The sequence below is a fragment of the Hyla sarda genome, chromosome 7 (genome assembly GCF_029499605.1).
Source record: "Hyla sarda isolate aHylSar1 chromosome 7, aHylSar1.hap1, whole genome shotgun sequence".
NCBI classification, from domain to species: domain Eukaryota; kingdom Metazoa; phylum Chordata; class Amphibia; order Anura; family Hylidae; genus Hyla; species Hyla sarda.
This window is the reverse complement of record NC_079195.1, coordinates 197,842,493-197,855,621: the sequence shown is the minus strand read 5'-3', so window position 1 is coordinate 197,855,621 and position 13,129 is coordinate 197,842,493. Positions and strand designations below refer to the sequence as shown.

Sequence of the window (13,129 nt, the reverse complement as noted above, 5' to 3'; positions counted from 1 at the left end):
TTTTTCCTTTTACATCATTGTGTCTGTGTCTTTATTTTCATTGGATGGTCATGTATTGTTTTAATAAACCTCTTTGAGAAGACACCCCCCCCCCCCCCCCCCCCAAAAAAAAAAAACAAAAAAAATGTATTTAACCCCTTAACGACCAAGGACGTATATTTACATCCTTGGCCGGCTCCCGCGATATAACGCGGGGTCACGTGGTGACCCCACGTCATATCGGGTCGGTCCCGGCATGTATCTGATTCCGGGAACCGGGGCTAATAGCACGCGGCAGCGATCGCTATTAAACCTGCCCGCCTGCTCAGCGGGGCTGATCGGGACCACCGCAGTGATAATGCGGTGTCCCGATCAGCTGGGACAAGAGCGGAGGTCCTCTTACCTGCCTCCGGCGTGTCCCCTCGGCGATTGATTGCTCCAAGACTGAGATTCAGGCTTGAGCAATCGACCACCGATAACCCTGATCACTGCAAAGCTATGGCTTTGCAGGGATCAGGGTAAAAGATCAGTGTGTGCAGTGTTATAGGTCCCTATGGGAGCTATAACACTGCAAAAAAAAAGTGTAAAAAAAAAAGTTAATAAATGTGATTTAACCCTTTCCTTAATAAAAGTTCAAATCACCCCCCTTTTCCCATAAAAAAAACACCATGTAAATAAAAATAAATATAAACATAGGTGGTAGAAAAAATGAATAAAAAAACGATCAAAAAGTCTGATCAATACAAAAATGATACCGCTAAAAACTTAAAAGATCATGGCACAAAAAATGAGCCCTCATACCGCCCCATACGCAGAAAAATAAAAAAAGGTATAGGGGTCAGAATATGACAATTTTAAACATATAAATTTTTTTGCATGTAGTTATGATTTTTTCCAGAAGTACGACAAAATCAAACCTATATAAGTAGGGTATCATTTTAATCGTATGGACCTACAGAATAAAGATAAGGTGTCATTTTTACCGAAAAATATACTGCGTAGAAACGGAAGCCCCCAAAATTACAAAATGGCGTTTTTTCTTCAATTTTGTCGCACAATGATTATTTTTTTCCGTTTCGCCGTAGATTTTTGGGTAAAATGACTGATGTCACTGCAAAGTAGAATTGGTGGCTCAAAAAATAAGCCATAATATGGATTTCTAGGTGCAAAATTGAAAGGGTTATGATTTTAAAAGGTGAGGAAAAAATGAAAGTGCAAAAACGGAAAAACCAGTGGTCCTTAAGGGGTTAAAAGTGGGCTTCTATGTGGGTGGTCTTTTTAAAAACATGTGTAGAAGTAAAAATAAAAAAGAATCGGGAGGCAGCGCCTCGTGTGTTACCCTCGCAAGGTGGGGGATTCTAGGAATAAAGTAAACACACCCAGGGTTTGGTCTGGGCGGCCACTCACCTTAGAGAAAAGAAAATGCGCATATCACCCTTAGTTCCGGGGTACCATAGATTTCAGAGGAAGCTGCTCAGCCTAGGGGTGGTCACTGGAAGGGGGCAACCCAACCCGTCCGTATGGATGTCAGAAAGAAAAAAAAAGAAGAAAACCACCGTATCCAGGCGCTGCTTCGTCCACCAATAATCCAAAGATGCAGGATTTTAAATAAAGATGTAGATTTTATTGCAAATCAATATCTAAAAATGTTTTTGTTGTTTTATTTATTATATATATCTTTTTTTTTTTAAATACTGCATCTGGATTATTGGTGGACGAAGCAGCGTCTAAAAGCATTTTCTAAAAGCATGACCACTATGTATAATGTATGGTGGTCCAAAAATCCATCACATAAAATCTGGTCTGAAGAAGTGGGTGGTCTTCTCAAAGAGGTGGTCTTTTCTAAAGACTTTAATATAAATGTGATACCCTAATTTACGTTTACTACCTGAACCTCCCCTCCCCCATTTTGCTGTTTATCAAGTCATGCTTGATAAACAGATTTGTAAATTACTTCAATGAACAAAATCTTAATCCTTCCAGTACTTATCAGCTGCTGTTATTATCCATAGGAAGTTATTTTCTTTTTGAAATTCCTTTAAGTCTGACCACAGTGCTCTCTGCTGACACCTCTGTCCATGTCAAGAACTTTCAAGAGCAGGAGAGGTTTTCTATGGGGATTTGCTCCTACTCTGGACAGTTCCTAAAATGGACAGAGGTGTCAGCAGAGAGCACTGTGGTCAGACAGAAAGGAAATTCAAAAAGAAAAGAACTTCCTGTGGATCATAACAGCAGCACATAAATACTGGAAGGAGTAAGATTTTTTTAATAGAAGTAATTTACAAATCTGTTTAACTTTCTGGCACCAGTTGATTTAAACAAAAATGTTTCCAGTGGAGTACCCCTTTAAATCTCCACACACCAGAAATGTGGGCCCCCCCCCCAACCCAGGTAATATGTTTGCTAGGTAAACAGGTAGTACGTTTGCAAGTGGTAAATTAGGTAAGTAGAACATTCTCTAAGTAGGTAGGCAAGTAGTAAGTTTGCAAGTTATTTAGGCAGGTAGTAAGTTCAATTTGTAGGAAGGCAAGTAAAAGGTTTGCCGCTAGGTAGGTAGGTTACCGTATATACTCAAGTATAAGCCGACCCGAATATGAGCCGAGGCCCCTAATTTCACCCCAAAATCGCAGGAAAAGTTATTGACTCGAGTATAAGCCTAGGGTGGGAAATACATCATCCCCCCCTGTCATCATCCAGACCCCCGTCATTAACACCCTCATCATCATCACCCTGTCATCATCCCCCCTTCATCATCACCCTGTCATCATCCCCCCTTCATCATCACCGCCTGTCATCATCCCCTTGTCATCATCCCACACCCCCCTTCATCATCCCCTTGTCATCATCCCCACCCCCCTACATCATCCCCTTGTCATCATCCCCTTGTCATCATCCCCACCCCCCTTCATCATCCCCTTGTCATCATCCTCTTGTCATCATCCTCTTGTCATCATCCCACACCCCCCCTTCATCATCCCCCTGTCATCATCCCACACACCCCCCTTCATCATCCCCTTGTCATAATCCCACCCCCCCTTCATCATCCCCTTGTCATCATCACCACATGTCATCATCATCACCGCTTGTCAATGTCTGATACAGTGGTCTTCAACCTGCGGACCTCCAGATGTTTCGAAACTACAACTCCCAGCAAGCCCGGGCAGCCATCGGCTGTCCGGGCTTGCTGGTTTTGAAACCTCTGGAGGTCCTCAGGTTGAAGACCACTGCGGCCTTCGACATCATCCAGCCCCCTCTCACCCCCTTTAGTTCTGTACTCACCTCCGCTCGGCGCTGGTCCGGTGCTGCAGGACTGTCCGGTGGGGAGGTCGTCCGGTGGGATAGTGGTTCCGGGCTGCCATCTTCAGGCTTCGGGCCCGGAATAGAGGCGTTGCCTTGACGATGACGCAGAGGGACGTTGGTAATCAACGTACCTCTACGTCGTCGTCAAGGCAACGTGACTATTCCGGGCCCAAAGAGCGGAGAAGAGGCCCCCCCGATGAAGATGGCAGCCCGGAACCACTATCCCACCGGACGACCTCCCCACCGGACAGTCCTGCACCAGACCAGCGCCGAGCGGAGATGAGTACAGAACTAAAGGGGGTGAGAGGGGCTGGATGATGTTGAAGGCCGCAGTGGTCTTCAACCTGCGGACCTCCAGAGGTTTCAAAACTACAACTCCCAGCAAGCCCGGACAGCCGATGGCTGCCCGGGCTTGCTGGGAGTTATAGTCTTGAAACCTCTGTCGGTCCGCAGGTTGAAGACCACTGAGGGCGGAGAGTTCACTGGAGTATAAGCCGAGGGGGGTGTTTTCAGCACGAAAAATCGTGCTGAAAAACTCGGCTTATACTGGAGTATATACGGTATACGTTTGTTAGGTAGGCAGGAAAAGCATTTGCTAGGTAGGTAATATGTTTGGTTGGTAGGTGGGTGGCCACGTTACATTTGGTAGGTAGGCCCTTAGTCCAGTGTTTTCCAAACAGGCTTTGGCTGTTTGGGCATGCTGGGAGTTGTAGTTTTGCAACAGCTGGAGGCACTCAGGTTGGGAAACACTGGACTAAGGGCCCAACTACCCACCAAAATGCCACCTTCTGCTGCAAAACTCTAACTTCCAGCTTAAGACTGTCCGAGCATGCTGGGAGTTGTAGTTTTGCAACAGATGGAGAGACAATGTTTCGAAAACACTGCCGTAGTTAGTGTTTCCCAACCTGGGGGCCTCCAGCTGTTGCAAAACTACAACTCCCAGCATGCCCGGACAGTCTTAAGCTGGGAGTTAGAGTTTTTCAACAGCTGAAGGCACCCAGGTTGGAAAACAATGGACTAAGGACCTACCTACCACACCTGAGTGTCTCCAGCTGTTGCAGAACTATAACTCCCAGCATGCCTGGACAGCTAAAGACTGTCAGGGGAATGCTGGGAGTTGTAGTTTTGCAACAGCTGGAAGTCCCCAGGTTGGAAAATACTGACTAAGGCAGTGTTTTCAAAACAGTGTCTCTCCAGGTGGTCCAAAACTACAACTCCCAGCATTCCCGGACAGTCTCTAGCTGTCAAGGCATGCTGGAAGTTATAGTTTTGCAACAGCTGGAGGCACACTTATTTGTAAAACTGGTGCTGAAACAATGATGACACTGAGCGCACCGTGATTCACTGACCTGCAGGAAAAGCAGAAGGCGGCGAACAGAGAACGGGACACCAATATTGGAGCAACGGGGGAGCATAGACAGTTGAGTTAGTTTCTTTTGGAATAATTTTCATCCCTGGCACAGTGGATAAAACTAAAATAAAATACTAAAAAAGCCAGCAAGTAGAAGTAAAACGTCCGTCTTTATTCAGGGTTCTTCCTTAAAAGCCTTCATGGTGGCAGACAAACCGTGAACATATCAAAAATATGAAATATTGCACAAACAGAGGGGGGTCCCAAGCATGGCTGACGCGTTTCTGATCTATCAATCCTTACTCATAGCCTGTAGATCCTCAAATGAGGCACCCTTATATACTCCAGGGCATTTTCCCCATTCCCACAGGAAGGGAAGGGACAGGTCCACATCACATGTGCGCGTGATTAAAACAAAAACATGGGACCAAATACAGCTAAATTATTCGGAGACATATCAGTAATGTAATATTAAATCTGTTTTGCTATTTAGACCATGGGGTTGAATGCAATTCAAAAGATAAATCCACATGATTTCCCTATTGTGGAGGGATCGAATATGGTCACCTCCCCTTTTATTTAGCTTCACCTTCTCAATGCCTGAGAACCTGAGGGAAGTGGTGTCTGAATTATGACATATTAGAAAATGTTTAGATATGTTAGAAATGTTCGAGCTTAAAGGGCCAGCAGCATGTCTAATGTGCTCTTGCATGCGTTTTTTAAGGGACCTTTTGGTGGAACCCACATATGTTAAGTGACATTGTGTGCACATGATTTTATATACAACAAAAGTGCTATCACAGTTTATAAAGTTGTGAATGACATGGCATTTGCCATCCACCGTACCTTCTATTTTCTGGCATTTTTCGGCAAAGGGTCATACCACACACCGCGATTTACCGCACTTGTGGAAGCCCTTGGTGCTAATCCACTGGGTGGTAACACTAGCCGTGTCCACCATACTGGGAACAAGGAGATTGGATAGAGTAGGTGCCCGCCTCGCTGCAAATCTCACACCTGACTTTATAATCTCCCCTACCGTGGGATCTGTTGATAGCAAAGGTAAGTGTTTAATTACAATGCGTTTGATGTCATTAAATTCTGGACTGTACGTGGTGACAAATGTAGGACAATCTTGTGATTCAGTTGGTTGCTTACTTGTTAAAAGGGATTTTCGATCCATAGGATCCACTCTCGACCGAGCTTTTTTCAAGAGCCATCCAGGGTCACCTCGAGCCGCCAGGCGTGTGCATGCTGCATCAGCTTCGCTGCGGTACATCTCGGCGGAAGAACTGTTCCGCTTAATTCGTATAAGTTCACCTACTGGTAGGGCTCTTACTGTTTGTCTGGAATGGCATGAATTCGCCCTTAGGATGGTATTGCCTGATATCTTTTTTCTGCAAGGATCCACCTCAATTTTATTTGTATCAGGGTTGCCACGTAATATGACATCCAAAAAGGGGGTTTCACTTTTACACCATGTGTGGGTAAACGTAAGATTGAACCGATTATTATTGATATATGTCATGAATGCATCAACGGTCAGATGGTCAGACGACCAAATGATGACCACATCGTCTACATACCTCCCATACCATGCGAGGCATGTGGAAAATGGATTGGTGTCAGAAAAAATTAACTGCTCCTCCCACCAAAAAACAAAAAGCTTAGCCCGAGCTGGTGATGACTTTGCTCCCATTGAAGCACCCGTGCGCTGCAAATAAAAATTGTTACCAAACATAAAATAATTGTGTTTTAACACAAAACCTACCACCTCAATAATATAATGTCTCAAATCCACAGAATATTTAGAAAATCTCATCAGTATATCCGAGATAGCTGATAATGCCAGGTTTTTCGGAATACTGGAATAGAGCGATTCAATGTCGCAAGTAAGCCATGACAGAGAATCGCTCCATGTGAATTCATCCATGATTTTTAGCAAGTGCTTAGTGTCCTTGATATAACTTGGGCATTGCATAACCAGAGGTTGCAGTACTGAGTCCAACCACTCGCATAGGTGCTCGTTATGGGATCCGATCCCCGCCACGATCGGACGCATCGGCGGCGGGAATCGGTCCTTATGCAGCTTGGGTAGCGAGTGGAAGATAGGAATAATTGGAGCAGGCACGAAAATATAATCCACTTCTTTTTGGGTCAAAATAGATCTGGCTTTCCCCTCTTCCAACAGAGTCAACAGTTCTTTTTTAAAAGGTTCAGTGGGATCCCCACAAAGTTTAAGGTAAGTTTTATCATCAGATAGTAGATTTTCATTTAAATTGATATACAGTCCCGTGTCCATACATACTACCGAGCCGCCTTTATCGGCGGATCGTTAAATTTTTGTTTTTCTTTAATTTCTTTATGGCAGCAGCCTCCTTTTTATTCAAATTAGGACGAGTTGTATTGGGCATTACTTTTGATTGTAGATTAACCAAATCTTTCATGATAAGGTCCTGGAACCAATCAAAAATTGCTGGTCTGGTCTGTATGGGGTAAAAATTTAGGTTTTTAGTGGAGAAGGTATGTGCAGTATTCACTTCATCACAAATTGATATCCCACTATTTTCAAAGGAGACAGAGATCTCTAAAAGCAATTTGTTCTGCTAACGTATGCATTAGTGGTAAATCAGGGTTTATAGAAAGTTGAGGTGGGTCCGATGGTTCATCAGCATTTTCCACAAAAAAAATGTTTCTTAACTGTTAAAGTTCTCACAAATTTATTTATATCCAAAATTGTCCGATAAACATCAAAATGATGTGTAGGAGAGAAACCCAGTCCTTTCCACAGGACCGAGGTTTCTTCATCTGTAATGATTTGTGCAGAAATGTTAATGACTTGAAAATCCTCTTTTATTACTTTTTCCGTTTGTCCTTGTTACGCTTCGAAGCTCTTCTTCCTATGTTTTCTGCCACCGCGCCTTCCTCGTTTTTTGACTGTCTTCTCGCATTGCGATTCTTGTGAGTGTTCACATTTTGCGGTTCTGAGTCCCCGCTAGTGTCCGTGGTATCTGAACAATCTGAATTTTCAGTAAACTCCTGGTCAGAAGAACTAAATTCACATGGAGCGATTCTCTGTCATGGCTTACTTGCGACATTGAATCGCTCTATTCCAGTATTCCGCAAAACCTGGCATTATCAGCTATCTCGGATATACTGATGAGATTTTCTAAATATTCTGTGGATTTGAGACATTACATTATTGAGGTGGTAGATTTTGTGTTAAAACACAATTATTTTATGTTTGGTAACAATTTTTATATGCAGCGCACGGGTGCTTCAATGGGAGCAAAGTCATCACCAGCTCGGGCTAAGCTTTTTGTTTTTTGGTGGGAGGAGCAGTTTATTTTTTCTGACACCAATTAATTTTCCACATGCCTCGCATGGTATGGGAGGTATGTAGACAATGTGGTCATCATTTGGTCGTCCAACCATCTGACCGTTGATGCATTCATGACATATATCAATAATAATCGGTTCAATCTTAAAGGGGTATTCCAGGCAAAAACTTTTACATATATATCAACTGGCTCCAGAAAGTTAAACAGATTTGTAAATTACATCTATTAAAAATTCTTAACCCTTTCAGTACTTATGAGCTTCTGAAGTTAAGGTTGTTATTTTCTGTCTAAGTGCTCTCTGATGACACCTGTCTCGGGAAACGCCCAGTTTAGAAGAGGTTTGCTATGGGGATTTGCTTCTAAATTGGGCGTTGCCCGAGACAGGTGTTATCAGAGAGGACTTAGACCGAAAAAAACAACCTTAACTTCAGAAGGTCATAAGTACTGAAAGGATTAAGAATTTTTAATAGAAGTAATTTCCAAATCTGTTTAACTTTCTGGAGCCAGTTGATATATAAAAAAAAGTTTTGGCCTGGAATACCCCTTTAAGTCCCAGGATGCCCTTGGTCTTAGTGGGGTTAAAATTTCAAAAGATTAAAATATATAAACTAAGAAGACACTGTGAAGTACGGGGATATACTCGGCAGGCCTGGAGAAATATTTTTCTAAAAGATGTTTTTATGTACTTGATGTATTTCTAGGTGTATATTAATATATATATATATATATATATATATATATATATATATATATATCAAAGAAGAAAGCAGCACTCCTAAAGCGTGAGTAGGTGCCTCCAGCTAGGGTCCGTGTCCAGGATCCTGCATACGTAGTTCCAAGGAAAATGCGGTGGCACTCAAGGTATGGTGAAAAAATGAAAACTATTTATTCATCCCAAATGTGCAAAGAGCGATGTTTCAATGGTCTCACACCATCATTATCAAGTGGCTTGTGGCTTGGCAAGTGGCTTGATAATGATGGTGTGAGACCATTGAAACGTTGCTCTTTGCACATTTGGGATGAATAAATAGTTTTCATTTTTTCACCATACCTTGAGTGCCACAGCATTTTCCTTGGAACTACGTATGCAGAATCCTGGACACGGACCCTAGCAGGAGGCACCTACTCACGCTTGGAACTATATATATATATATATATATATATATATATATATATATATATATATATATATATACACACACACACAAATCAAAAATATGTTGCAGTCTCTTGTAATACCCTTTTTATTGGACTAACAGAATTTTGTAGAGACAAGCTTTCAGGATTCCTCCCTTTATCAAGTCCAATAGACAAGGACTAATGATCAAAGGACTTTATAAATTATCAGGGAGGAATCCCAAAAGTTTGTCTCTACAAAATTCTGTTAGTCCAATAAAAAAGGTATTACAATCTGCATCACTGGACTAATACGGCTACTCACATTTACTATACAGATATACACATACCTGAAGATGGTTTAGAACCCTGTGATGTCACACATGCTTGTGATGATGTCACCGTAAGCTGTATAAGGAGGTGCGCGCCGGCTGCAGTCTCTTCAGTGTGTTTTGCATTCACAACCTGTGGTGCAAAGTGTTTGTTAGAGAGTTTCTATTTACGATAGAGAATTCAAGATTTTGACCGTTCCTTGTCTGAAGAGAGAACCACAAGGTAAGTCTCAGCCTCTTCTATTCATACATACACAGGGCTTTTTGTTTGACAGTTTTTTTATTGTTGTTGCTTTTTTTTTTTCGCAAAAAAAAAAACCAAGAAATTAATTTCCAAAAGAAATAACAAAAGTTATATTTCTCATAGCATTGTGACAATACTTGGCTTAGGCATTAAACATAATAAAACGCACAGATAGTAACATGACCAGAGCTTTTTCTTGCAAAAGTGCTAAAATGCAATTATGCCCAAAAAAGCCCCCAAGAAAAAGAGTCCTAATTCATGAAGTTCTAAAAGATATAAGTCTATGAGAAAGATTTGGTGGAGTAGTAAAAGAATGACAGAAAGATTAGGGCAGAAATATAATATTATATAATAGAATTCTGTGTGTACTAACAATAGAAATACTCTGGGTACTCCGAAAGGGAACATTTTCAAATCAACTAGTGGCAGAAAGTCATATAGGGGATGGATAGATCCCAATGAGGTGGGGTAGGTTCATTATTAGTAAATGTATATAGCGGGATAGCCCAATTGTATCTACAGTATGAAGTTCACATGGCCCAGTGACCATACAGCCAAGCCCTTATAATCCGCCATTACTAGAACAGATTCAGGGTTGTCAGATATTACTAGGACCGGACAGGTTCAGGGTTATCAGATATTACTAGGACCGGACAGGTTCAGGGTTATCAGATATTACTAGGACCGGACAGGTTCAGGGTTATCAGATATTACTAGGACCGGACAGGTTCAGGGTTATCAGATATTACTAGGACCGGACAGAATCAGGGTTATCAGATATTACTAGGACCGGACAGGTTCAGGGTTATCAGATATTACTAGGACCGGACAGGTTCAGGGTTATCAGATATTACTAGGACCGGACAGGTTCAGGGTTATCAGATATTACTAGGACCGGACAGGTTCAGGGTTATCAGATATTACTAGGACCGGACAGGTTCAGGGTTATCAGATATTACTAGGACCGGACAGGTTCAGGGTTATCAGATATTACTAGGACCGGACAGGTTCAGGGTTATCAGATATTACTAGGACTGGACTGGTTCAGGGTTATCAGATATTACTAGGACCGGACAGGTTCAGGGTTATCAGATATTACTAGGACCGGACAGGTTCAGGGTTATCAGATATTACTAGGAGCGGACAGGTTCAGGGTTATCAGACATTGGTGACCTCAGGGAAGACGTCTCCATATAAAACACTTATAGAGAAGCGTCTTCTTCTGAGGCTGCGATGGTCTTAGTGTTATCTTGTGGTTCTGTGCTGGACATTTCTGCTCTGTATGAAGGATCTATTGTATAATGACAGGAATGATGAGATGTTGTCTAATGTGTTCCCTTATCTCTCTCTCTCTCTAGTGTTTTCAGGCTCTGACCTGTGACCATGGCCTCTCCACAAGACCCATTGCTGAAGGAGGAGGAAGAAGCAATGGAGGACCATAGTGATATGGATGTAGAAAAGGGCGATATCCCTGAGAGGCAGAACCTGCCATCTCTAAGCGTGATGTCCACCGCACGTTCCATCATCACCGTAGTGATCCTCGCCTTTGTTAATTTGCTCATCTATGCAAATCGCTCCAGCGTGGCGGGGGTGCTGCCTTATATACAGAAAGCATATGACACCAATGCTAGTCTGTCCGGCTTATTGAATACATTGTTCATTGGAAGCTACGTGCTGGTCGCACCAATTGCCGGATATTTGGGCGACCACTGTAATAAGAAATATACTGTTTGCGCAGGAGTCATCGTTTGGCTGAGCATGACACTTACCCTGTCATTCATCCCTGACGGGTACTTCCTGCTCTTCCTGCTGACGAGTGGACTGGTTGGAGCCGGAGAGGCGACTTTCTGCACCATCGCCCCCTCAATCATTGCAGACCTTTTTACAAGTGACCAGCGGACCCGCATGCTGAACGTGTTTTACTCCGTCATACCTGTAGGCTGCGGACTAGGATACATCATCGGGCCCAAAGTGACTGATGCAGCAAGGGGCGATTGGCACTGGGCATTTCGGGTCACCCCTGGCCTGGGCCTCATAGCTGTGGCTTTGATGATTTTGGTCACAAAGGAGCTTCCAAGAACGACTTCAAACGGGAAGAAGAACAACAAATCCCAGAAGTTTGCCAAATGGGCGACAGATCTGAAAAAACTATTTAAAAATCGAAGCTTCATGTTAACCACCATGGGATCGACGGCTGTATCCTTCATAGTGGGAGCCATAGGTGTATGGGGTCCGTCATACCTGACCCACGCACGAACACTCCTACAAGAGAAGGACCCTTGCCGTGCTGAACCGTGTGACTATCACGACATCCTAATATTTGGTGTGGTTACAGTCGTTTCCGGCATTCTGGGAGTTGTAGCAGGGACGGAGATAAGTAAAAGATATCGCAAATCCAACCCACGGGCGGACCCGCTTGTGTGTGGATGCGCGATGATGCTCTCCGCCCCTTTTCTTCTGTTGGCATTGACTTTTGGCAACATCAGCCTCGTTGCCACCAACATCTTCATCTTCATCGGAGAGACGCTTCTGTCAGTAAATTTCACCCTCATATCTGACATTATACTAAAAGTAGTAACTCCGTGGAGGAGATCTTCAGCCCTGGCCGTGCAGATGACAATCTATCACCTCCTAGGTGACGCCGGCAGCCCGTACCTCATCGGCCTGATATCTGACACCTACGAACGAGGATATGCCAAATTCCCTCTTCTGAAATACCGCAGCCTGGAGTATGCCCTCATGACCTGCACCATAATGGCAGTCATCGGAGGGGCCTTCTTCATGGCCACGGCCCTATTTATAGAGAGGGACGAAAAAAAAGCAGAGATGGAATCAGAACCTCCGTCATCCTCCTCCTCCTCACTGCTTCCTGCCGATGAGGACCGCGCTCCAGACTGAGGAAAAGTCATTGCTTACCTTTATCTCGTTTACTTCATTAAAAAAAATTAAGAAAAGAAATAACTGCATTTGTTCTATGTTCCACTTTACCCCTTATTCTCTACCCAGGGGCGGACACAGACAGCAGAGGGCCCTTGTGCAAAGAATGTTCCTGTGCCCCCCCCCCCAAAAAAAACATCAATTGTTCAGCACCCCCCCTCCATGTGTCACTTACTCAGGTGGACCCCCATATGTCACTTGCTGTATAAGTTTCTAATTATTTATTAAGGCCTCCCATATGCCGCAGCTCATTCAAGCCCCCCACATTAGGTAGCATAGATTCCCAAGATTAGGTAGCATAGTTTCCTCACATTAGGTAGCATAGTTTCCCCCCATTAGGTAGCATAGATTCCCTACATTAGGTAGCAGTTTCCCCACATTAGGTAGCATAGTTTCCCCACAATAGGTAGCACAGATTCCCCACATTAGGTAACATAGTTTCCCCACATTAGGTAGCACAGATTCCCCACATTAGGTAACATAGTTTCCCCACATTAGGTGACATAGTTTCCCCACATTAGGTAGCATA

General features: G+C 43.3%; 1 protein-coding gene across 1 annotated transcript; it reads left to right on the top strand.

The window, feature by feature from the left end:
- Positions 1 to 9,491: 9,491 nt before the first annotated feature.
- Positions 9,492 to 12,610, top strand: LOC130282997 (protein spinster homolog 1-like). Its single transcript, XM_056532080.1, has 2 exons — positions 9,492 to 9,642; positions 11,022 to 12,610. The coding sequence occupies exon 2, from the start codon at positions 11,047 to 11,049 to the stop codon at positions 12,559 to 12,561; it is 1,515 nt and encodes a 504-aa protein (XP_056388055.1). The 5' UTR covers positions 9,492 to 9,642; positions 11,022 to 11,046; the 3' UTR covers positions 12,562 to 12,610.
- Positions 12,611 to 13,129: the final 519 nt, after the last annotated feature.